The following is a 27821-nucleotide window of genomic DNA, read 5'->3' as shown; positions in this document are numbered from 1 at the left end:
ATATACATTTATATAACATAACACACACGAGTAAAACTAGACAATAGTTTTGGTTTTTTTCTTCTCTAAATTGGATTTCACGTTAGTTGTTTTTCCTTCGCTTTTGGTTTATTAATATCACTCATACGCCACGTTGGGGCTGGTTAGAGATTTGTGTTCACCATCAGGTGGCATCAGTTTTGTCATCCTCCTGCTGCTGCTGCTGCTGCTGCTGCGGTTTCGTCGCCTGCGGGCTCTGCCCACTGCCATTCCCATTGGATTGCTGTGGTGGCTCCACCTTTTCCGCCTCCCCCAGACTTACCGTGGTCTTTGAGGTATGCAGCTCTGTCTCCTCGGGTATGACCTTGCGACCCTCTTGGTCCTGCGAAACGAAATGGAGATGTGAGTGAGCAACATTTTAACATCCAAATACGTAAGCTATGTCAATGCCATGCCACATGCCAGAACAATTCGCAACATACAACAATAAGTCATGCTAAATATTTGCACTGCACAGTGGCTGCAGTTTGTGTGCTGACACACGCGTACATTCAACCAAACCACACACATTTCGTTTTTCCACTCTGCCACACATTCATTCAGCAATTAAAAAGGTAGAGTTTGTGCAAAAACCAATTCCATAACGAGCTTTAAAATTAACCAACCAATTGCAAATAAAATAAAAACATAAGCTAAACAATAAAGGAGGGATTATAGTGCTTATAGGAGGCGACGTTGTAGATACCCTTGCAGATCCGTTGAGAGAGGGCATTAATGAAGAAAGCAAACACGGACACACGGACACACGGACCTGGCTATAATTACTCTGTGCTCTTGCTGCTTATCTAAACTAAAACTGCCAGAAATGCTTTCTATTCAAAAGTGCAAAAACTTGAATACTCTCTGCAAGGGTACTTAAAAGAGAACAGAACTGAAAACAGCATTCCCAAAACTCTGTGCGCAATCGTGTGTTGGTCTCTGTGGTACTCGTGGAGTGCAATTTACAATTTACTCACTTAACTTGTTTTTAGTTTTTTCCTCAATGCTCTCGATGGCTTTCATGCACATGCGGGAAAGTATAATCAACATGCATGCTTATTTCAGTTTAAACATGGAAATTTTAAGTGGCCAATAAATAATATTTAATGGAGTTGCAGCCACTGGGTTTTGGGTTGGGTAAATGCTTTGATGGAGGTTTGTTTGGCTACACACAAAGGTCTAAAAGTGAATGTTTTTTATGAGCTATCTGTTTGTTTTGGATAATTTGGAATAAATTGATTTGGTGGTAAATAATGCAATAAAGATGGAGTCTGTTTTGCAGATGAAACTTGGAACTCTTTTCACTCTCATTGGATTAATTATTTATGTAGAATGCAAATGTGGTCTAACAATTCTTATATGTATATGCATAACGTATCAATAGCTATCCCATTCCCTTGACATAAAACCATCTCCCAAACTCATTCAACCATCTTCAGGGTATCCCCCATCCTGCCACACACATATAAATTGTAGTGTACTCCTTTTCCTGTCCAGAATGCCAAATGATGTGTACTTTTTTCTAGCCAACACTCGATTTCTGCTGCATTTCATAAGCATTCCGGATGAGTTACTCCCGCATATGCACGACTGAATTGCAACGAAATCGCCGGTTGGTGTTATTTTTTTGTTCGCTCGGCTGCTGGTTGGTGTATTGTAGAAAGGCATTTCCACGTCATCAAACTTTTTGGATAATTCGCAATGCATCGGGCGTTGCTTTCTTGTTGTTTGGCTTTTTATTAAAACGCTGCAGGCTGCCGGCGAAAAAGGAGGGTACAGAGGCCTTGCAGTTGAATGCACAAAAGTTTTCCCAACAAACATTCATACACCCACATATGTATATACACAAATGTGTATGTGTGGAGGTACCACTCTTTATAGAAATGCGCATCTTAAGTGCCATGTGTGGTTGGAAAAGAGAGGGAAGGCCGAAGGATGCACCCTCCTTTCTCTGTAGTACAGGGACCGACCAGAATTTCTATAATGTTTCTCCCCTCCTCACCCACCCGATTCATTTTGTGCTGCTTTTGTTTCCATTCCATTGTTTGGCTTCCACTTTTTCTTTTTGCTTTCTGCACCTACAGCTCCCTCTGTTGCTTCGACTCTAGCCACCACCCCAACGCCTTCCCTGACTCACGCCCCATCTTGTTCCCCCTCGTCACGGGACTCACAATGGGCATTACTTACGCGCAATTTCGCGTTCACTTTTTGTGCGTTATGTTGAAGAAGTTATTGGCCTCGATATATGTACATATTTATGTGCGAGTACAAACTCGAGTAGACGCGTATGAATGCTGGGATATAAAGTCCTTTCTGGCCAAAATCAACAATGACAAATGTTGCCAACAGCATCGCATTACGTGGCATTCATTTTGTGATCATTCCTATAAATATTTCTTTCTTTCTCCGCTTTTTTTTCCACCGCTTCCTCTTACACATCGATAAATCGTTTTCATAGCCAAAGAAATAAAAATAATACCAGCAAAAAGTGGTGCCAATGTTTGTGTGTGTGCGGTCTTTTTTGTGCTTGTGTGTGTGTGGAGGAATATGGGAAATATTTTCTAGCTGGAAAGCAGAAGCAATAGCAGTAGAGAGAACAAACAGGAAATCGAAGAAGCAAGTTACAACATACATTCATACATTCATTCATTTGTACATACATGCATGCATACATATGTTCATATGTACGTACATACGTGCCTTGGCAATAGTAAAATATTGAGAATGCGATTGGTATGCTTGTTGTTCCTGTTATGGCAGGCACTGAATAGTGGTTCGAGGGCAATGAATGAAAGAAATATTAAGCAAAGTACTTTTTATTTTAAAGAAATTTAAAGTTGGTGATGTGAAAATTAGTTATTTTATAATACTGCAAGAAAACCTACAGTTTTCGAATAATTTTTAGAAATTTCTTTCTTTGCGTTTTCTTTTCTTTCTCTTTTGTTCAGGACAGCAGCTCGCGAGAGGCACAGATCTGTTAACATACCACGTTAACAGTTTGTTTGCTTCCACATGCAGCTCCATTAACAGTCTGTTACCGATCAATGCAGCAGCTGGCTGTAACCACTCGCTGTTAGCGCCAGCTGTAACCGTTTGCTGTTATCACACTCTGAAAACGCTGTTACCGCAAGCTGTTAGCAGTTTCTATTATAACTCTCTGAGAGCGCGGAGCGAGCGAAATTTACTTTTATTTTAACCCACAAATCGTGCTTGGCCACACTGTAGATTTCAAAGTTTCAAATCATTTGCCACATTCGAACAGACGTTGCCTTTTGCTATGCTTTTGCCTTGTTTGTTTGTTCTATGGCTATGCTGTTCTTTTACGCTCATCCATCCACATCCCATCCACATTCCTGTATCCCCACCCGACGACCCACAGATATTTGCCACCCATCAAGCTCTACCTCCCGCTGTAACCACACACCCCTCGAAACAAATGGAAAACCAGACATTGTTGCTTTTTGCAACAGCTGCCATTGCTATTCCCTTTTTGTCAACTTGAATTAAGTTCCACAGCAAATCATTTGGCGTAAAACCTAAACAAAAATCAGAGGGTAAAAAAAAAAATAAAAATTGCCATAGAACAAAAAGGACATTATTCAAAGTTACCCAAAGACTAAAGAGCTGTGAATAAAAACCTAAAAACAAAAAATTAAAGAAGAAAATATAATGCTAAATGCGATGTGATGAGATGTGAGGAGCGAGCTCAAATTGCTCGACGAGTGTGCAAAATTAAACTAAACTCAACTAAGCGTGCAGCAGAGGAAGCAAAGGCATCAGAGGAGAGAGAGAGAGAGAGAGAGGAAAGGAAATGCAAAAACGATGGGGGCCATGTGGCATGTGGACTGTGAGCATGGGGTGTTGGGTTTTTGTGGGTTATGCACATAAAAACAAGTGATGCCCAAAAGTCAAATGGCGCAAGTGCGGGCTTTAATTCAACGAAATAACTTAATGCCCGGATGGCTTGGCAAACTGCGACCCATGAACCGCTCTCCTCGAAGCCCCTCGTTTCTTCCCCAAAAAAGTGTTCCACCCAAAAACCACCCCATAAAACAGCAAAAAAAAAGAGAACAAGCAGCAATGGGAACTGTACATGCCATTGCATTCTGCCTCCCTCCTGCCCGGCCCAGTGAGTGGGCAATATCTTGGCGGATGATGCCGTTCTGCTGCTGATGCTGCCACTCGATGTTGCCTCTTGTGCTGTGTTGCAGCCACTGTTCTGCTGTTCCTTCGTTCTGCTGGCTCCTCTGTTTATTCGTATTCAGTGCTGCATACTTTAGGGCGCATGCATCCCCGAACAACCCAGAACAGGACTGAGAAGGACATGCAATGCATTTGCAGTTACATATGTTTGTGTGCTGAAGTACCCTTTTTTGTTTTTGGCAGAAAGGTCATATCGATAAGGTCGCATTGTTGGCAAATAGTCAAAGAAGCGCAGAAATTTTCAACGATACTGAATTCTGAATATAATTACATTCAAGCTAAGAGCTTTATTCTATACAAAAATTACTTTTAATGCATTCTGGCATTTTCCTTGCCGCTCAAATAAAAAATATAAATTCCTTTGCTAATAGTTTTTTACTGCCAAAAAAAAAGGGTATTTCTGCACTCGTCATTCCATGCATAGTTTTTCGTTTTTTGTTGTTGCTTTTATTACAGTACTTTTTTTCGAATGTTTTTGTTTCTGTTGGATTCTTGTACATTACCATTAACATGGAGCTGGGTATTACGGATAAATCCACAGCGGGTATTGAAGTTAACAAACCACTTGGATACTTTTTCATGCGGCTGGGGAAAAATGTTGATTCCACGCCCTGTTTGTATGCGAATGGCATTTTTGGCTATAGCATATATTATCCATATACAAGTACATTTATATATATATATAGAGAGAGAGAGAGAGAGAGAGAAAAAAAGATGCACTCATTCAGACACACCCACACATTGGCACACACTCATACGAATATCGAAATGGGAAGTCCTCTGCTCTCCCGTTTTGCACAAAATTTATTTTGCCAAAGCAAAGTTTTTGGCTGGGAATGGCTTCCGGGTTCAAGGATTGGGAATGGGTTGCTGCGATCTGAACTACTGGCCTGCAATTTGCAAACGACGGACGGGTTCTATCAACTCCGGATGGAGGAACAACTCCCTGCTGAGGTTTCAAAACTCTTTCGCCCCTATTTATTTTTCTTGTTTAATGACAGAAGTGAACTCTGTGCTTTGGTTTTTGCTTTGGCTTTGTTTGCTTTGTTCAGTTCAGTTCAGTTAAGTTCAGTGATGTGTATGGTATGGTCCAAACTGTCAGTTGGGTCTGTTCTCGCATCAGTTGGTTGCTGTTTTGCACAGTCGCAGGGAGCAAAAGGCAAAACTTTGTCTTGTTCATAAATTCATTAATTTGTTGGTTGCTATTTTTCGCTCTTTGCTGTTCGTTTTCTGTGCCCCCCTGCAGCAATTCTCTTTGGCTGCAACCACATTTGATTTATTGAATTACGGTTGCCTGGTTGCCATAAAAGCTTTGCTTCAAAGCATTGAAAATTAATTATGATATTAACTTTGACAAGCCTTACACATAGTATACAAGTAGAGACCGAGGGTAGAAAGTTTTATGAGTGGAGCGGATAGCTGAGTGAGTGGAAAGAGCATATGAGCAAAGAGAGCACCGAACGGTAGGGTTTCGGCTCGCCCAGCTAAAATCAATGGTATGGATTACATTTATCATTGGAAAGTTTTAATTAAAGGACAAGGCAGCTGAAATTGTTTATAGTTTGTTCGATTGCAATTTCAATTGAAGTTTCTCTCTGCAATAAATTGTGGTGGAAGAGAAAAACGTAGAAGAGCTTTGAAACTGAGTTCTGAAGAGAGACTAATCGTAAGAAAAAGTAAAGTTATGTTAAGGGCAAAACTTGGGCTGAAACGCTACAAAATGCTCCTACAAAAAAGGGACCATTATTGAGATATTTTTTAATACTTTTTTGACAGCTCCAGACACTCAGAAAAGTCTTTGCACCTTAATTTCTTCCATTACCCAATTCTTTACAGACATACATAAAAAGTGAACTACAATTTACGACCTACAAAGCGGCTCTAAGTACAACAAAGTTTTAAGCTTCTTCCAATTCCCCAGCCGAAAGTGGGTGGAGCATTTTTAAAGTTCTGGTGGTTCTGGCTGCTGCTCGGCAACTGAATTGGCAAAATGGTGCCCCTGTGGCGCATATGTTTGCGTTGAAAACAAAAACCAATAAAGCCGACTCCAGTTCGAGTTCGACAGCATTTAGACCGAGCCGTGGCAGTGGGAGTGGGAGTGGGAGTGCCAGGAGCAAAGAAAAGCAACGAGAAATCGAATCCATTGGAGCGGCATCAAAAGAAACGACCATTCAACAAAGGCAACCGAATGCCAAACACACATAGAAAACAACACAAACACACAAAATAACCTCCCAGATGAGCCCGCCCCGCCACCCAATCTCCCTGTTGCCTGCTCTAAAACGGAGAACAACGGAGCCGTGCCCTAAAGCGGATGCAGTTGAGCCCCGGCATCCGGTTGTCAAGGCACAAACACACACGCACACACACGTAAAACCCCGAAAGACAGGAAGCAACAAAGGACACTTGGCCGTATGCTAAAAAGTTATTGTGGCAACAGATGTTGGGTATTTAAAAACCAAACAAGAACCAAGCAAAACCCCACAACAAAAGCTGAAATCAAAACAATTGACAGCAATCAGCGGAGATACAACCCCACACACACACACACACACGCACACTTGAGCATTTCCAGTACATAGATTCACACACGGATACACACGGGACAGGGGAGAGAATGTGGGGGGAGAGCGAGGACTCACCTCGAGCACAACACCCTCCAGGGCGGGCTGGGAAATGTTCTTCAGATTACTGTGATTCAATTTTGGGGCACTGTCGGCACGGTTGCGGCCCAGTGATTGATTCGACGTCTTGTTATCAGCCTTGCTCAGCATGGAGTTGTTCGAGGACTTGTGATTGATTTCGAGTGCCGAACGCAGAATATCCACCTTCGAGGCACTGCTCCCGATGACGCCGTGCCGTGGCACGCCTCTCAAAGACTCCACATTGTAGCTGCTGCGACGCACTGACAAATGGTCATGGATATCAGCCTGGCAGATATATCAATTTTTAATTAGAAGTTATGCATGGAAATATTGAAGATTTAGATTTGAATTAGGGGTGTAGTTCTTAGGAAAGTGAAGTATGTGAAACTAAGAGCCTCTGTTTAAGTGTGGACCGCCCGAAAAACTTACCCTTGATCCCCTGGGCAACGATGACAAACTGCCAATCTGATTGTACTTAATCATCAGACTCAAACGTTCCAGGGACATGGAAGTGCCCTGCTCTTTGGTAGCTGGCTCAGTCAGCTTCTCCGTTTCGCCAGCCTCAACGGCCTCGGCCTCCTCCTCAGAGTCCTCGGTAGTGTGATCGAATTTACGCAGCCAAATCAAATGGAGCAGGCCATAGGCAATGCCACCGACAACGGCCAGCAGGCCCATATACCGAAAGGCATCTCGAGTGCCAAACTGGCCGATGAGCAGGCCGCCAGTGAAGCTGCCACTGCCTCGACCTGGGGGACAGGACAGTACAGAACAGAATGGCAAAATGTGATCACATGTGAGTGAAAGTGAAAGTGCCTCATTAGAGCGAAGGAAACATACCCAGACTGAAATGGGCCATGCCGAGTACACCAATGAGAGTGGCGAGCAAACTTTTGGGCGCCAGAATGGAGCAGTATGTGGCAGCGGCCACCCACATGAGATGGCAGGATAACGACTCCATGGCCTCGAAGGGGAAGCACCACCAGGCATTCCTACGCACAAGAAGGTAATTCAATTTGAAATTGCATTAGCCAGACATCGATTCCCCGCGCACTCACTCGATAAAGGAATAGCCAACCAGTCGTCCGGCATGCGAGAAGAAAGCAATGATAATCAAATTAACGTGACCAAAGATTCGTGTGATTTTCTCCGCTCCGTACAGGAAGGGTATACTGCTCACAGTGCCCACCGTAATGGTGATGCCTGTAAAAGGAATCAAACCCAAATGCGCAAATGCAATCACAAATAAAACAAAAAAGAGCAAACCACTAATGACATCGACAAGAACTCACCCAGCAGATAGTTGGGTGCGCCCAGCTCCTTGAGGTACAGAAAGAGAAAGCTCTCGATGAAGCCCCAAAAGTTGCCGAGAACAAACAGGAATATAATAAAGGCAATTACGTGGGGCATCTTCAGTAGATTCCACAAATCCCTAAACACATTATCCGCTGGCAGTTTCTCGCCCAACGGCATCATCAGCACCGACATGGTCGATATCACCAGCAGCACATCGTACGTATAGAAGGCCGCCGAATAGTCTGTGTAGCCCAGACCCCGCGATGAATAATCAATCATAATGCCAGTTATCGGTGAGAATATGGCCATGCCAATGCTGGAGAACAAACGCTCGCGTCCAAAGTCACCACCAAACTTCTCAATCATTGTCAGGGCTATGGGATCCATTATGGTGACGCCAGCCGACAACATTGTAGTGGCCAAAAATCTGTGAAGAGAGCAAAGAGCAAGTAGTTGTAAGAGCTTCATGGCACTCCTGAAAAAACTTACCTTAACAAAAAGTAAACCCAAAAGATTGTTTCATCTGTTTCCTTGTAGTCCGGCGGGCAGATCTCTGGCGCATTCAAGGTGAAGGTGCAACGCTGCATCATACACTGCACGGCCTCGGGTCCCATTTCGGAGATGTTCGAACGTCGGACGAGGCCACCGCAGCGGAGATCGAGATCGTCCATGTCCGTGAGATTGATGTTGCCCATGACCAGCCGCTCCTTGCCGAAACGCTGTAGAATATCGGTGACTGTTTCATTGGCATCCTGCTCGATTTCCATGCCCAGCTGCTCGGTGGGATCGGCGAGGTCGGGATGCATCTGCAGCATAAAGTAGGTGGCATCCTCATTGTCCGAGTGAACCCAGCTGCTGCTCTTCACAGGCTGCTGCTGGTTGCTGCCGTCTGTGGAGGCTGTCAAAGAGAGTGGGCGAGAGAAGAGTAAGTTTTTTCCCATAATCAGACAGGCAGGAAAATTGCTTTGGAGCTTTTCGTGTGCTGCTGGAGCTGCTACTGCTGCTGTACCCCCAAGGCGATCTAAACTTGGTCGAAACTGTCTCTGTACCGGGCCCTGTTCCTGTCTCTGTTTCTGTCCCTGTGCCGTTGCCTGTCCTGTCGCTCGAGCTGGCCATGCATGACCAATTTCCAATTGTGCCAAGTGTCAAGTGTACAGGCCCCAGTAATGGCATCATGTTTAGTTAGTTATGCACTTTTGTCAGCTTCGCAGGGGTGGCCCAAGCTCCTCTCCAGGGAATTCTCACATTGTGATTTCTGGGCAGGACATTAGCAAACTTTTTTTGAATGTGTTTTGTGTGCATTACGGGTGCTTTAGGAGCAGGAAGTTTTGCAAACAACTGACGTCTGACTTATGATTGCGGCACAAGAGGAAGAGGAGGCACAGAAATGTGATGTGAGATATTAGGAAGGCTTTCGAGGGTCTGCACCAGTTATATAATAAGTATAAATATAAATAAGATTTGCAAGCGTACAATTATTTATTTTATAGAAGAATAACTCCTTCCTTGACTTATGGAATTTTTTTATATTTTTTTCCACATTTTTAACCTCCAAAAATATTCCAAGAATAATAGCAATCTCTTTCTTCCATTATCTGGCATCATCTACGATCTTTTCATGTGCATTTTCACTCCTCCATTAGCCATCAACCATTCACCATTGTCACACACTTTTAATAATATGAAATAAAAACGCCTTTTGTGAAGTTTTTCCTACAGAATTGGAAAAAAACTTTTGCCACCGTAAACTTTGGCTCCACACAAAACGTCAGGCCTTAATGACAATCACTCCCACTCCGCAGCACCACCCAACCACCCAACCACCCGACCAACGCACAGCCACAATCCACAAGCAGAGTGGGACAGGTTGAATTATACTTATATTTTTTTGTTACTACTAGTTTCATAGAGAGTCGACTCGGTCTTTGGCTTTTATGGTGCAAGTTTTTACCCACCCACAAGCTCTGGTTCTGCTTCTACTGCTGCTCCTGCCTGCTGCCTCCCTGGTCCTTGCTTCCATTGCACAAAAGACGGAAAAAAACAAACTAATAAAAGTAAAACACACACGGACAGGGGCATGAACAAGGATACGGACATGGACATGGACAGGGGACATGGACAGGGGACATGGACATGGACATGAACACAGACATGGACACGGACACGGTCTTCGATGAATGGTTGGAGTTGGAGTTGGAGTTGGAGTTGGAGTTGGAGTTGGAGGAGAGGCTAACTGAAAAGAAGAACAACAGAGCCACCCAGCAGAAACCAAGTTACGATGATAATAATGCCTGTGGTCAGTCGGCGTGTGGGAGCTAGATTGGTATGATTCAAAGAAGGGTTCATCATGTCACTTACAATTCAATCCCTGCATGGACATGGCTGACAATTCAGCTGACGTTGCCTGCTGCTCCTCGGTATCCTTTGCCACCACCAACGACATGGCTGATGCATTCTCCAGTGGCGGGAACATGGTCGATGACATATTAAGTACTTCTTGGTATCTGCTTCTCGTTTGCGTTGCGAATAATGCTGGTAATGATGATGCCGGCGATGTAGTGGTTGTAGTTGATGTGGTTGTTGTGGGCGATGTTGATGTTGATGTTGATGTGGAGGCTGCCTCCGTCTCCGACTCTGACTCTATTGTGGCATACCCCGTGCTGCTCGATGTGCTCATTCCAGTTGTTGTTGTTGTAATCCTCTCTGTTGTTGAGGTTGATGTCCTAGTAGCTGCTCCCTTTGTTGTTCTTGTTGTTGCCGTTGGATAAACATCATACGCCGGCGTATTGGTATAGAGCTGAGGATTAACTTGCTCTTGCATCAAACAATAGTCAACGCATTGATGCACGGCCAATTCCAGCTCAGGCTCCTCCGGACACTCTCTGCTCGGACAGGGCGACCACCAGACCTGACGGTTGCATGGGGGAAAGCAAAAAACAAAACAAAAGTATTGGAGATTAGTAAGGAGAGAGAAAGAGGATAGAGGCAAACGGAGGTGCGAACTCTCTTGGCTTTTGTCGTGAAGTCTTGTTGAAATATTTTTGTTCAGTGTGTTAAGTTAGGAAGGTTCTTAGGTATAATTAAAGAAAAGTAAATCATAAGATTAGAGGTAGTAGAAATTGTTGATACTTTCCCCATTGAAAACTGTTTATATTTTGTATATTTATTTACTTATTTTCCACTCAATCAAAACTAATTTCATTTAGTTCCTTGAATAGCGAAATAGTAGACAGTCCCTTCCGGGAGAGACATTAAAATCAAAAAATAACTTGCACCCAGTAGTCTGTTTGTTTCTGTTCAAAAAAGACTGTCGATTCAGAGCTGGACAAATCGTGCTAGAAGTAGTTTTTCTGGAACGAAATTATTTCACAAAAATGTCATCTGTTTTGGATAAGCTTTGGAGCCAGCAGTTTCGTGAGGCAGCTACCTCGGTGCACACCATTATAGCGGCCACGGTCGTGGTAGGGTATTTGATCTTTAGGCGGATGCGTTTCAACCAGGACACCTACGACGAGCAGGACTACTGCGATGCTGGCCACACACTATTGATCGAGCCGCTGCGTAACCTCATGCTGACCAAGAAGCTGCTCGCCGAATTCAATTGCAACAATAAGGACGGCCGATATCTGGTGGCCTTGCGAAACGTTGTCTACGATGTTTCGCATGGAAGCGAATACTTTGGTCCGACTGGCAGATTCGCCAGGTGGTCGGGCCATGAACTCACCGAAATAATTTCAGCAGAAGCGAGGCGCGAGAATAAAAATGTTACGAAGAGTTTGCAAGAATGGAACGCACGACTGGACGACTGCTTCGGTGTTGCCGGGGAGCTCATCGAAACCGATGAACAAGCTGCAGGGGATGCCCTTCTAGATGTTCCCGAGGAAGACGTAGCTGCTGATGTAGCTGAAAATGTAGCTGAGGATGCTGAAGATGATCTTCAGGCATGCGGTGATGGCATCCGCTGGGACGATAATGAGAAGACCATTATTCCCAACCCATAAGCTTCTACTAAGCCATGCACCATTTTCCCACAATCCCTCAATCACACTCGCAATCACATACGCCCTCTGCCCACACGTCCTTCTCTATCAGACATCAAAATCCAGACCATAACTGGCACTTAACCTATCATACGGCCTCATACACGAACTTAAGCCCTCTGGCATAATATTGTAACACAAACACTGGCATAAATAAATGTACACAAATACATATGTGTGTGTGGGTGTGTGTGTGTGTGTATGCAGCCCCAGCATAGCCCCACTCGCTCTCTTTATGTATCTGCATCTGTGCAGCAGTCTGTGTTCGTGTATCTGCATATATCCATTACCAATTTTAATGTGAATTCAATAAGGCTCATCCAGTGGCAGTCCCAAGGGTTGGATTGGTTTGGTTTGCTTCTGGTTTGAGTGTTGGGCATCGACCATGACCCAGCCCAGCGCCAGTGCCTGCAATAATAAAATGGTAATTTCCGTTTGCCATCGCCGTCGCCGTCGCTGTCGCCGTAGCCGCCATTCGCCATTTGCTGTTCTCGATACCAAAATAAATTTATGCCACTCGGCAAACCGAACTCTCGGCTATATAATGGCATAAAATAGTAAACCGCAAGCAACAGGACATGGACATGGGACCTGGCACACACCGTACACTGTTCACTGTACACGGCATACGGCCAAGGAGTAGTTCCAAGCTGTGGGAGTCGTGGGATGGAGACGTCGACGTCCGTCTGAACGTGCGGAATGAACACAAATGTAGCCATAAGATGCGTTTTCAGGCTGTTGGAGTGGTGCTCGCTACGAGTACTATTATAAGGGTATGATGGCCATTTCAGTGTAGTTGTTGGTGTGGGGCACAGGCACAACAACCAGAGCAAGGGGGATAATGGTAACTAGGAAAGGGCGTTGAAAAGGTACTCAGACTTTCGCATAATCTTGGCCGTAACGGATCAAATTTTCTGGGGCTCACTGTCATTAAATGAGAAAATAAAGGCATAACATTTTTGAATATTTTTTGCACTAAGAATTTGCATAACAGAAAACAGCAATTTTACTTTACAAAACCATGGATCAACGCATTGATTTTCTGCCAGAAAGAGGTTAACCTTAAACCAAGTAAAATACGTGGAAAAGAAGAAAAATTCTTGGAAAATTCTTAACGAATATTTCCAATATTTCATTAGTTTTAATATAACATTTATATCTTCCAGTTTATGTTCCCAGCTCGCTTCGGGACCCTACTTAAAATCTTTCTTTCATTCTCTTCCCTTAAATTCCCTTCCCTCCTCAATCAGAGCATTCCCTATTCGGCTAGCTCTCACTTCTCCAGCATATCTGGCGCATTCGATGCAGCCATTTTAGTGGTGTTATTGTATTTTATGGGCAGATCATAAATACAAATTCAATATACGCCCGTGCCAAGTGCCGAGTACCAAATGCGGAATGTTCGCAGCGGAGAGCAGGCCATAGCATGTATTTGTGTGTGTTTGTGTGCGTATCCAAGAGATGCTTTCATGAAATGAAGCAAATGAAGCCTAGGGCCACTGGCTTTTTTGGCCAAGGGCCAGGGAGTCCGCACACTACCAAACCATTTCCCAATCCCCCTCAATAGGAGTTCCCGTTGCGTTTCATTACGGCGCTAACGGGAATGGCATGAATGCTCTCTCCCGCTCAGAAGAAAGATTTTAATGTATGTGTGGGGGAGAGTGGGGTGGAGAGTGCGTGTCGTGGTGTTGGTGTTTTAGTGTGGCTTAAGTGCTGGCCAAAACGACACAAAGATAAATGTACGTGATATACACACAGACCCCAAAACAATCTTACAGATTCAGGCAGACCCATACAAATAGAGCCTGGGACCCTTAGCCATGCACAGATACAGATACTAGAACTAGAACCAGAGACACTCGTAGGTACAAACAGTCGTAGACTCTTGGATACTCGTGTACAGACAGACGCCCCTTCACACCACACCCAATGTAAACCTGATGTGCACTCGCATTTAAGTGGATTTTTTGGCATTCTTGTAGAACTCTCGAACTATCCCACAGTTGCTCCACCCACCCACCTCTTCAAGATGTATATGTATCTGCGTATCTTGTAGTTGGATTCTGGTTCTAGTTCTGGTTCTGGTGAGCTGTTTCTAATGCCTTCCGTTTGCTTGTTAGCTGTCAAGAGGCGCTTCGGTTCCGTGTTACTTGCTGCCTGGCTTATACTTCTACTTCAACTGTCTGCTCCCTCTGCTGCTCCTGCAGCTTCTGTCATTTTCCATTTTCCATTTGAATTTGTTTAGCCCGACGTGCCTCTCCTGCCTTCGTTTTAGCAGAATATCCATCCCATTCAAATATCTGTCTGCCCCGCCTGTCTGTCCTATCTGTGTTTGGTCTGACTCTCTCCATAATTCGATTTATGCAAAACTCTCCATACCCCTGGGTTTGTGTGAGCTGCAGCCTGTGCAAATTGCTGCCGATTGCCAAAAGGTGTGACTGTCATAAAGAATGCAATTTCAAGAGACACTACTCGTGCAGTTTGTGGATCAGTGGAGAGCATCACTGCATGTAGTTCTACATTCATTTTATAGCCGGTAAACGTGAAACATTCTGGTAGATGTTCGTAAGTGAAAGAAAGTCAGAGATGGATATTTTCTCTGCTGGATTACACATTCGAAATATATCTCCATCGTGGACTTATTACAGCAAATCCCTTCCCTATTTTTCAGTCGGTCTTTCTTCAATTTTTAGCTTACAATTTCCCTCTATCCATGTGGTTGAACACCTTCGCCTCTGGCTGCATATTTCATGTAAATCCCTGGCTAAGCATAATGCGTCGAAACCATATCAATAAGAATACAGTGCTCGACATTTGTTATGCCCCATATGACCAGCAGCTCAAAGGACACGAAGGACACAAGCACAGCAATAACCCCCAACACAGCTCCGAATCGTTTGCATTGATATGATCATAAGCATAAGAAATATATACGAATTCTCCTCGTACGTGAGTGTCTCTGTGTGTTTATCAATAAAAAAGAAAAAGCCAAGGGAAAGAATCCCAAGAAATACTTGTACAACAAATTTCTTACTTCCCCTTGTGGTGTGACAGTTATTTGCTTTATTTCGATGATTTTACATGACACAAATTTATGCACAAATGCAGATGGAAGTGAGAGTCAGAGACAGATACCGACCCCGACCCACAACGCGTTGGCACAAGTGAACACAAAAAATGGCAAACGGATTGCGTTTGGCTGGATGCAGCACTCACTGGGGTGACACAAACACTCACTATCACACAGAGAACACACGCGCGCACACAAAAAAAATCACTCAAACACTCACAGATGCAGCAACTACTTGTGCCACATGCGTATACGTAATATACGTATATCTCGCACTCGCCTCTCCGTGTGTCCCGTCTGCGTTTGTGTGTGTCCCGGCATGTGGCACAGTGCTGGGCGCACAGAAATCTGCAGAAAGTAGCTGCATCTGCCAGCGTAGAGTCGCGGCCACGCGGCCTGGCATGGCATCCGTGACACGCATTAGATACACAAAGTACACACACACACGGCTGTGAGGGTATGTACTTGCGTAAAGCATTGGTGTGCGTGTGTTGCATGTGGCAGCATAATGTTGCCTTCACGTTGCCTCAAATAAATGCCGGCTTTTATGTAGTTTACTTTGCTCCTCTTTTTTCTCTCAATTCTCTCTCTCGCTTTGGCTTCAAATAGAGACATGCCGTGACTGAAGTGGGAACCATTGTAAGCGGCGCTGCCGCATGCGGAGTGTGTGGCAAAGATGAGCTTTACAGAGGGGCTTCAGAAGCTTCAAAGTGTGAGGGTGACGGTGGCAACTGCGGTTTTTGGCAACGTGCTTCGCACAATTGCAATTGAAATTTGTCTGGCAGCGCAGTACGACTTTCCTCACGAAATTCGAAGCAATTCATGAAATGCATTCTAAAAACTCGTTGCTGCTCGTATCTCAGGGGATCGATTTGTTTAAGAAGTAGCCTAAAGGATTTAAGATTTCAATATTGGCCTTCAAAAATGCCTTCAATTTCTACAGTTTTTATATTTCAGGGAAGCATTTAATAGTAAAGTTAAATCATTTACCACAATTTGTATAAATTGTATTTATTTTATTGTAGGTTTCCCCTACCTTCATTATATAAATATCTCTCTGACTTCATATGTGAATAAATATAAATTTTTAACTATCAACTATCAGAGTCCCATGGCATCGCATGTATAAAAAGTTATCAAACTCCTTAGAATTCCCTAACAATCCTCAGCTTCACATCACAAAGTTGCCACCAAATGACAACAAATAACTCTGGAATAAAGCCAACCAAAAGTAAACTCGTACATTTAAGCATATATCATTCATCAAGAGTCTATAACCAAACAACTTATGCAACTTCTACCCCCAGCTGCACTCTAGTTTCTCATCAGTCTCAACCAATCAGGCCGCCTGCATTCAACTCCCCATTCAAACGGTTAACTTGTGCACAAGTGGCTAAGTCTCCGAATGGGAAGTGAAGTAATGAGAAGGAGCTTCCTTTAAAGACTGGGAAATGAGTAGTAACCATGAAGTAAGCGCATTAAAACTATATACCACGTACAACGTGCAACAGCTGCTCTGGCACAGAAAAGGGAATTCTGCAGCACGGAACTTTCTCTTCTTCCCAAGACACAAGGGAATACCAAGTATAGCTGCCACAAAACAGAGAGCGGGAAGGAGTGGCAGGAAGTGCAGAGCTGGTTGCAACCGCAGCCCACATCATTTTTAGCTCTTAACTAAACAAGCTCCTAAAGGTATTTGCCCACGCACCTTAACCACAGTCTCTAAGCAGATCACAACCTCAAGAGGCTTAGGAGCTGCGAGAAACACACAACTTAATTGAAACAAAGTCAGTTGCCTTGATTGATTTAAGTGGGAAATGTTTAAGGAATAGTTTTGGAAATTGATTTTAGATTTCAAGAATTTTTAATTACATTTAGCGATGATAATCTAGGAATTTGAGTTACTTTTTTCACTAACTTAATTAAGTTTTAAATTCTTAATGCTTAAATCGATTTAAGTGAAAGAGTGGATGGAAAAATTGCATGCTAAATAGAGGCAGAAAAACGGGGCAAGAAGCTTACCTCAATGTCACCGCTATCTGGATGCCTTAAGACGAATGCCGATGGCACAACGCCGGGTATCTCCTGCTGTGGAATGAACAGCAGCGAGTGATGGAAAATCGCATTCAGCAGTAGACTCATAACCACAACGGGCTTGTATTTGCCAAACTTGTCAACGAGAAAACCTGCAATGAAAAGAGCGCAGCGGGTAATATGTATAAGCCAAAATATTTGCAGACAAAATTGCAGCCAACAATTTTCTCTAGCTGTAACACTATTTGAGCGTATCTGTGTGAATGTATCTCCGGGGTTTATGTGTATGTTTAAGTCTCTGGCTCAAAATAAGTATTCAACCCTTTCGTTGCCAGGCATTGATTGGTTGTGTTCACAGCTTAAATGCGGCACCAGACTAAAGACGGATTAAGGTGCAGCAATTGTTGGTCGATTTGTGGCGGATTAAATTTCAGTTTTGCATTTGTGGAGAACCAAGGGCTAGTTGGGCTTCAATTCGAAATGAATTAATGGATTTTAATAAATATTTATATGGAGACATCACCGTAACGTTGGCTTTTAAATTAAAAATATATCCTGTTTCATTTATCCAAAGTCTCTTTAGTTTTAAGGCTCTTCCACTTGAAAATTTGTAATGCTCTTATATAGCCCCATCAACCATGATTATAACTCACGTGGAATGATCGAAATGTTAATAAAGCAAACTTTATGCGAGCGTTTTCACTTAGCTTTCATTTAATGTATATTTTTACCAGCTTTTATGGCCGACAATTTGACCAGCTTTATGCACTTTTCCCCACCACCCAATCGGTTCTCCACCGCTTTTGTTTCTGCGTGTATTCTTTCAACATTTATCTGGAACGAGTGTCCCCATAAAATGTTTAAAAAAACCGTCACTTCACTGTCGCCGACATACTATACCGCAAATGCATTTTAAAAATGCAAAAGCATATAATAAGAATGCATAAAAAAATATATACAAATACATATTCAAAGAGGGAATAAAAAAGCTACTACGGCAACCGACCGCATGATGGGGGCACTTCACATACAGCCAGACAGCGAGCGAGCGAGCAGTCAGCTCCACAAAGAAGAACAAAAAGAACTTTGTTTAATTGTCATTTAAACTGCAAGTGAATTAAATTATTTGCACTCGTCCAGAAAAACAGGCAGCACCCCAAAAAAGTAGGCTACCACAGAACTGTCACACAAGCGTCACATAGGAAACAAAAAAACACAATAGGAGAATCCACTCTGATATTCATTTATGATGGGGGTAGAAAAGGTTTTTTTTTAAATATATTCGCTGGCCGACATATCGTATAAATTAGAATTTTTATTTTAAATTAAAAATATGTAAATGCCAGGATTGGGGTGTAATCTGTAGATACCGCTGCAGATGGATGATGCATTTATGGCATATAAAAATATGTATTTCCATAAAATGATGTCCATCGATTACAGGAAATACAGTTTGTAAAATAGCCTCGCACATGTATTCGTCCAGCAGTGTCACAACTTTTCCATTTAATTATCAAACAATTCTAAACATTTACAAACAAAAGTATACCATCTGAAGGAAGGAATCCTCTTTTTACTCCACGACCTTATTTTATTTAATTACCTAGCAATAAATAGTTTTAAATTATTAAACTATCTCAGCTATTCAGATACACATGCTGCGCAATTTGCTTTGTTTAAATTCGTGTTTGTCGCTTTCATTTTCATGCCTCAGCAAGTAGTCAAACAAAGCGAAAGTTTTAATTAAAATCTACGCAGCTTGACGCTAATTAAGATGCATTAAAACATTTACCCTTGACACTTTCCCTCTCTCTCTCTCTCTCTCTCTGTCTTTCACTCTCTGCTGCCATTTGGCATTGCACTCACCTGTTATGGGCGGGCTAAGAAAGGTGGTGAAGGGCAGCGCCAGGTAGATAATTGCAATTTCCTCCACCGTCAGACCAATCGATTGCATGTGTATCGTCAGGTACGGCAGCAGCGAGGATGTGGCTGTGGAATCAAAACCAGAAAGAATGGGTAAATTTATTGTAAATTAAACTTGAGATGTAAATATGCAACTTAATTATGTGCAGAAATGTATCAGAGACAATGATTTGAATTCGTAATCATTTAAAGAATTCTAATTAAATGGAATTTAAAATGTTCAGTGAACGTCAGTGAATAGTCTGAGAAAGTGATGGGTTAAATATTCTTTCCCCTCATTAAGGTGAGTTCGTATCCCTTGTGTCCACCGCTTCATCCACTCAGCTACATTTAAAGTACTTCCCCGTGTAATTTCTCATATAATCCAGCCAGCCAAAAACCTCATCTCAAACACCTTTAAAATCCGTCAAAGGTTTCCGGACGGGCGTGACCAACACGAACACGGGGACCATTCCCCGGAGTGGAAACCGACAACGGACAGCAGATAATCTTCTTGCATTTCAATAATTTATGAACATTAACGCACAGAGGGAGAGAGAGGGAGAGCGTTACGTGGCTGCAACCAAAAATGGAGAGAAATAATGGGCAACAAATTGGGCGAAATGGAACAGGACACTCCCCCGGTTTCATGCTGCTCCTCCTCTTTATATAGTACACTCCTCCTGTTCCAGCTGGACCATCCACAGCCTTGACCAATTTAAATGCAAACATGCCAAGGATCTCCATCCGGCAGAGCCACGTAGTGTCTGTCTGTGTGTGCGCGTCCGATTGGAGTGAAGTGGAGTAAAGTGGAAGGGGAAAGTGCGTGTCCTGAATGAAATTCGTTTGTTTAAGTGCAGTTAACACTTGCCCGAGTCGCTATCTTTTTATACCCTGTACTCTTGAAGTTAAAATATATTTTTTAATTCGTATAAAATAGGTAAAGGGAATACTTTTTACTGATTGATTTTATTTGGAGTTTACGTTTTGATTTTTGTTTAATCTGTCATTATTTCAGGGTATCGATACTCAAATTTCGATTTCGAATTGCAGCTTCTTCTTCTTCTGATTTTCTGCTTCCTCTTCACTGCACTTTTCTGGCTTTTCCCTCCCCCTAGATGTTAACAGTGAAAATGGCGGCTTGAATTGGTTTTCACAGCCTTTGCATCGCCTCAGATAATTAACAATAATATGCTCGACTTCTGTCTGTCCTTCTGTCTCTCTTTCTGTGTGTGTGCATTACATTTTTGTTGTATTTGCTCAATGCAATAACAATGAATTGTCCGTTTGCTCTCTCTCACTCTCACTCTCACTCTGTCTCTGTCTTTCTTCTTTGAACGGAAACGGAAACGCAAGCATGTCAGGGTTGTTTGGTTTGGCGGCCATTCATGGATGTTCTTTGCCTGTTTTCCCTCTCGTTCTCAGTATAGGTTTCCATAACGATTCCCGTTCGATTCGGTTGGATCTGTTCCTGCCACGTTGTCATTCGTAATTAATGTCGCCATTAAGCACAGTCCCCTCCCTCCTGCAGCTGTGTGTGCATTTAAATTCCCTTTTATTCTGTCTGTGCTGCTCTTTCATTCCACTTTAATAATAATAATTATTCAATATTCCATTTTTCATATTTCGCATCATACCCATAGATTTTTTGCACATTTTTAACTATGCACAAAAGTTTTTTTCGGGAAGGAAGCGTAACACGGCCATGTCAACTGGCAAATTTGCATCTGCTTTTCAGGATCTGTATCTGCTGGCGAAAGTGCAACTAAATTGCTCTTTATTTATGCATTTTTGAGCGGACATGCCAAACCCAGAAGTGACATTGACAAATGTGCAGCGTGCTGTCTGAAATATTAATTACAATTCATTTTTCCACTTTGCAGTTTTGTTTTTCCGGCTATTTATCGAACGGTACGTATGTAAGCGGCTGAAATCGAGATTATGTACGGAGTGTAATGGGGGAAAATTGGAACTAAAACTGGTAAAACTGGATACTTCCATTAGGTATCCAGTCTCTGCTCTATCGACAGTTAGGAAAATGAGAAATTCCATTTACGTAGTAAAAACAATGGAAAATTTAAGTGCATAGAACAAAAAGAACTGAGAGCGAAAAGATTTACTGAAAAGGGATGTGCAAACAAATTATGAGAAGCAAAAAGTTTCAATGATGAAATGACAACACAAGGAAATCAATCACAAACAATAGACATATTTCAGCGGCAAATTAAAGTTAATTATTTATATTCATATTACTCGAAAATGGTGAATCTCTGCTGTGCGTTTAAGTTATACCCTTACTCGCTCGGGAATAATTATTACAATAATTATAATGAGATGGATTTCAAAGGAAAATATTCTGTAGATATGTATCCAAGACCATAGAAAAGTGATTAACTTTTATCGAAAGCATCTATCATATTTAAAGAAATTCAATAACATTATGCACATTTATTTAAAATACATTTTTAGTATTTATAGTCGAAAAATTATAATTTCATTAATTATTATTTCACCAGATATTAATGGCTTCGGCTTGATAAGTTCCGCACACAACAAAGGCTTCAATCACATGTTTACCCCGTACTTCAATTATATTTTTATGTGTGTGCCATATTTTTCTCACTTAATTGATGCACAAAAGAAAAATGTTCAATGACAGGAAAATTATTTTAAAAACCATTTTAAACCTTGTAACATTTAAGGGAAATATGAGGATGAAAAAAACGGAAACGAAACCAGATGAATTTTCATATAATAATTAAAACAATTTCCCCTCGAATTCCTTTACATAACCAATTAACCGAATTATGTAAGCAGGTTTATATGTAGGCATTTTGTCGCTAATTAATAGATTGGTACTCATTGGTGAATAAAATTGGTTTCCCTTTGAAGTCTGTCACTTGATGTTCATGGGTGATCGATCATAAGTCATTTTTGCGATTGAAGAACAGATGATTTAGTGTATCAATAAGAGAAATTCACATAATGAGCATGAATTAAAAATTTTATAAATTATATAAATATAAATTCGAATCGAATTTGTTGTTTCTAGAGCTGAGAACTCATCAAATTATCTGCTTTCGATTAATGGATTTTAATTATTACTTAATTGACTCTCTTTGTATCATTTGCCTCGAATGATGTCATGCTCTCAAAGAAAATATATATAATTTCCATTCAAAAGTAAACTTTTGTACTCTCCACACAAAAATTGTTACTTGAAAATAAAAGTAAGCCCCAAAATAAGAAGCAACACGAAAAATCGTCGGCAAATCTGGACTCAAATAAAAAACGCATTAATACTTATTTTAGTGACAATTTGGGTTTAATGGCATAAGACTACATGGGGCAGGGGTAGCACTAGCGAGGGTTGGGGCTGGTGGAATGGCAAATTGTTTTTGTCATTGACCGCCAGAGAAAACAAAAATGGCGCACGGTCAGTGAGAGATAGAAACGAGACAGAGAGAGACAGAGGCAAACCTTTCTCTAGCTTAAATCACATAAGCTAGATTTATTTACAAAAGATACAAAAAATACACACACAATCTAATGGAGAGAAAACCCAGACAGAGACGGGGAAAACCCAGCGATAGAGGGGGAGCGAGAGATGGATTTGATTGAATGCCTAATTGCCACACGCTGGGAAAAATTTTCTCAATGTGCATTCATTTCTCTAACTGAATTCATACAAATGTGTTACATATTTTCCATCCAACCTAATTGATAACTTCCGACCAGAGACCAGAGACCAGAGACCAGTGTGTACACATATGTCTACAATAAAGAGGGAGGGTACAGAGCACTCGGAGTGTGATAATGAATTCAGATTCACTGCCAGTGCTTAAATCTCAGGCTCGGACTTTGTACAGCTGTTGCATCGCTTGAGGTACTTAGATATGCCTAAGGAATGGCAATGTGTGTGTGTAAATTTATACATTTATAATCCACCCTTGAATCCCAGTGAAGTTTCGGGCATACAAATCTACAACACGTTTCAGAAATAAAAAATATAAATTATAAATAAACTCAAAAATAAATTGTATAATTTTTAAATAATTATTTGCGCTTCGCAATCAGTTAAAGCCCTCGCTCATGGCCCACTCTCCGCCCAAAAGCGAACAACAAGTCGTATGAGTGATGAGTGAGGGGCAGGGGACCCAATTGACCTTATCTGGCGCCGACTAAGACACTCATAAAAGGCTCTGCAAGGCAAGTAAGTTGATTTCCCATCACGTTTTCATTTCATTGCCAGACAAAAGAAGTCAATGAGGTGAAGGTGCGACGGTTATGCAGGTAATTTGTAATGGATTTTTAATGATAATAAGTGTATGGTCTAGGTAGGGGTCTGTGTACTCACCGCCATACATCACAAAGAGTGTGATCTTGAGCATTATCAGATTCGGATTGATGCCATGCCGCTGGCAGTATTCACCGAATTTCGAGAGTTCCACTTTCTCCAACTGCACCGGCTCCGTGGCAATTTCTTCGTTCACCATTTTACCCATGGCGACACACTAAGAGACACTGAAACACTCACTAATACATGTACTAGGGCACACACACCCGCACTCACTGACGGCTGCTTGGTTGATAGTTTTGAAGTTCGTTTCAATGAACAGACGGCCTGACGATAGACAGAGGAAAGCGAATAAAGAAAAGAAAATTGCCGGAGGAGGCTGTCGCAGAACTAAGTTTCTCGGTCACAGAATACACATGCACAAGAGCCACAGATACGACGCACAGATACACTAATACATGTGCAGGCACTCAAAATTAAATCTCTAGTTTATGTTTATTTTTTTCATTCTTTTCTTTTCTCTGCTTTTTTTGTGCTTTGCTTCTTGTTTGATTTTGATTAAATTCAATTGAAATTTGTGATCATCTGGCGCGGGACTAAACCAAGTTCTTGTTGTTATATATAGTCATATACTATACATAAAACAGTATCAGTATTCAGTATTTATCATATTATAATTCCATTTAGCTTTAATACATTTACTAAGATAATTGCATTCAATTTTAATCTATTTATTATTTTTGTGTCACTATTTTTTCATTTTTTAATTGAATTTTATGCAAATTTGTGTTTTCTTTGTGGCTTGCCGTTTTCAAGGTTTCCACTTTTGCTCCACTTTCCTCTCACACACACACACGCGCACACATATACAGATTTTTCCTCATCAATTTGTTTGTTTATCCAAAAAATAAATTTTGTTTTCCTTTTTTTTTTAATTTTTTTTTTTGTGTCGTTTGCCGCCTTTGCAACTTTCCCAGTTGCCGTTCGCTTTGTGACTGATCTGAGGAAAAATGGAAATCTCTTATCAACGTCTCAGCAATATCTCAGCTATATCTCATATCCCCACAGATCTCTCACACACACACACACACACGCATTCGGTGTGTGATGATGATGATGTTGATTCTAACTTAAATTGGTTCCTTCTCTGGTGTTGGTGACAGTTCAGTGAGGCTCTCCTCCGGCTGGTGGCTGGTGGCTGGTGGCTGTTGATGCGACAAGATCGTGGGGAGATAATGTCTCTGTATTTCTTGAATGGAGATAAAAGAAACAGCCAACGGATTCTGAGCGACGTCTGACGTGCGACAATGTCGCGATCTCTGCATGAGTGACAGCGCCCCAGTATGAGAGATGAGATGGAAAGATTGCAGCGAGAAGATCGCCCTGGGTAGGCCAAGGTTCACTAGGCTCTGGTCACAACCGGCAGCAGGGGGGTTGATTTATATACTATACCACCAAGATAATGACAGTTCAGAGAACAAAAAAAACGAGGTAAAATAGTGGTGGAAGAATGTACAGAAAGTACAGTGGGAAAACCTCGATCGAATGGGAGTTTTGTTGCAAATTTTAACCGGAGTAATTGTATGGAATTTCATATGGAAAATGGAATTTCTCGAACAAAATGTAGAAGATAATATTCAGTAAATTCACAAAAAACCGTCTCTCAAGCATATATATTAGAAAACACATCCAGATTGTTCCCAACTTCTCTTATCCTTGCTATATCTTCCATCTCAAAATTATTCCCACATTTTCTTACTTTCTCTAAAACTTATCCGCATCAGCCGTATTCAAAGGCCGTGACAAAAACTTCTCTCCGCTCGAAACTCTCCACATGAACGCGGTTCACACTCTCAACGCGAATAGAACTCAAAAATAGTTTCAAAATTTCAAAAGTCTTATGCATTTCCTTGAAGAAATTGGCGAATAGTATTTCAAACGTTGCGAATCAAAGTAAAGACCAAACTCAACTGAAATGAAGACTGAAACATAATTGTGGGGGCAGTTGTGGATAAGGAAAACCATTAACTGATATCGGAAATTACATGGTGGCAGGGAAAACGAATGATTGATTGGGATCAGGGCACGTGTTTAGGGTGCCTCATTACGCGATTTACGATATGTGCGGGCCCTAGCAACGTGGCTCTGAATTTTTAATGGACTTTTTAAAGTCGTGTGTCCGCTGTTGCTTCTGCTAAATTTATGCACCCAATGACCCGGCCTAACCTGAGAGAATTTATTCCTTATATTATTTTATATATCTCAGTCTTTAGGTGCTTCCTGAAAAAAAGAGTTCATAACTTTGTTTTGCTAGTGCTTAGACGAGTGCGATAAGATAATGTCTAAATCCCAAGCTCCATCATGTGAGTGCAAAGAAAAACATTTAAATAGTAAAACTACTCTGAAAATATGAAAGTGTTGGACGGACTAGCCACCCACTGTCGATCTGTTGGTTAGGAGCAACCGACCTTCTTCTTTATCACAACTTGTCATAGATATGACGATGATTATCAGAATTGTTATATTTAGCACCACAACTGCAAACGCATCTTTCTGGCGAATGGAATGGATGTGGGAGCAAACACAAACATGTTGTAAAACACAAAATACGTAAGCAAAGTTGTCCCAGACTCTGGGACTTAACCCGATATCTCGTGCATATCATTATCTATACAGACTCCAGGGGGGAGTACGCTCAACCAGAAGCACAACAGCACAGCATTTCAGAACCGTAAAAGTTACGCAAAAGATCTGTGGGGAAGGACTGAGGCAATATCTATGTAAAGCCTAAGTAAATCTGCGACTGACTCTTCTCTAAATATAATCTGGATGGGGTTTAGGTGGTATTTATTTTTTATATTAGTATATCATATTTATTTTCAGTTTAATTTGCTTCCTATTAATTTTGTTGTTTTTTTTTATAATTATCTAAAAACAAACTGAATTTTTGTATTCTCTCAGGCTTTAAAATCCTAATGGACCATAGTTTGGGCTCAATACTGATCCCAGGATGACGGGGTTTCCTTACTGAGATGAATACAGTGTTGCAGAGGAAACATGAGCCTGATCCCTTCATGCCTGAAATCAAATTATCAATAAAATAAAAACAATAAGAATACAGCTTCTTGTAAACTGACTAAAATTGGTTGCTATGAAACTCCTGTGGTGGCGCCACTTATATTGTGTTTCATCAAAAGCACGGTAGGTGTGTGCCACTGTCCAGAAGAGCCATGCTGCACCACCTAGCGACATTCTGCAAAATTAAAACAAGAAAATGGTACAGAATATTATGGTATATTTTTGAGGGTTCAATTGGTCACATTGTTTAAATTGACGAGGGAAACCCAGGCCTAACACACCTACGCACCCAATTCAAATTCAAAATAATTCTCCGACATCCCATAATAATTGTTTTCAGAAGAATCAGTGCAAGTGCAACATATTTGTAAATTTTTTGTTATGAAAAAATTACATTTTAAGTGCTGTGGGTCTTGGCCAGCTAGTAATATTAAGCCGAATATCAAAGTGGAGGAATATGATTTCGATTTGCATCAAAAAACGAACGAATGTTAGGTAGATTGAGAAGTGAGAGATGACGGCTTAATTTTCACTTTTGCAATGCGGAATGTTTAATGTTCCCCACTTTTTAGTTCAATTTTTCCACCTGTTTAAATGTAAGATGGTTAGTGGCCTAGCTCATTGGAAATTTTGGTATATTTCATCCGATCAGGTCACACTGAAACCTATAAATCGACGTTTGCTCATTTTTAATTTCATACTTGAATTTTTTATCAATGATCAATAAACGTGGCAATTCAATAAAAGGAATTCATGAAATCTTATGAAGAATTGTTGTGCTCGCTATTTTTCAAAATTTTCAATGTTATCAGTTTAGAAACATGTCTCTTGTAATCATTTACATACTGTAGACAGAGCTCCCTTGCTTCCAGAAGGGGTGATTTGAAAGTCTGAATTTGTATAAAATAAGGCCATAACCAACAAAAATTAGTATTTAAAATACGTCAAATTGATTTTTCAAATGGATTAAATTATTGTTTCAGTGTTAAAAGTCTTTGCAAGCTGGTAATATCAAAAAGAAAATCAAAATCGAGGAATATGATTTCAGACTACGGTATATTTTTTAAATGAGATTGTATATTTCGGTGTATTTCTGGGGTCTGTCGGTATATTTGATCAATAATTCCGCGGTCACACTGGTGTCCATTCACAATATATCAAATTGCCCATTCACAATGGGAGCTTTTATTATTATTTTTATCATTCGTTTCTTCATTCCATCATTCATTCAATTTTTCAAT

At 41.3% G+C, this 27821-nt stretch overlaps 1 protein-coding gene across 2 annotated transcripts; it reads right to left on the bottom strand.

The window, feature by feature from the left end:
* Positions 1-68: 68 nt before the first annotated feature.
* Positions 69-24207, bottom strand: LOC117581961. Of its 2 annotated transcripts, XM_034269444.1 has the most exons (12): positions 23563-24207; positions 19170-19292; positions 17292-17455; positions 10518-11067; positions 8649-9057; positions 8156-8586; positions 7922-8066; positions 7704-7855; positions 7296-7612; positions 6864-7151; positions 4725-4832; positions 69-361 (listed from the first exon to the last, which is right to left on the bottom strand). In XM_034269444.1, exons 1-12 carry the CDS (start codon positions 23708-23710, stop codon positions 164-166), a joined length of 3033 nt encoding a protein of 1010 aa, XP_034125335.1. In that variant the 5' UTR covers positions 23711-24207; the 3' UTR covers positions 69-163. The 2 variants fall into 2 exon arrangements, with proteins under 2 accessions (XP_034125335.1, XP_034125336.1); XM_034269445.1 differs by lacking the exon at positions 4725-4832 and having other exon boundaries at positions 23563-24200.
* Positions 24208-27821: the final 3614 nt, after the last annotated feature.

Source organism: Drosophila guanche, unplaced genomic scaffold, assembly GCF_900245975.1.
Source record: "Drosophila guanche unplaced genomic scaffold, DGUA_6, whole genome shotgun sequence".
Classification (NCBI taxonomy): domain Eukaryota; kingdom Metazoa; phylum Arthropoda; class Insecta; order Diptera; family Drosophilidae; genus Drosophila; species Drosophila guanche.
Note: the sequence above shows the minus strand (reverse complement) of the source record. Positions and strands in the feature narration are given on the sequence as shown.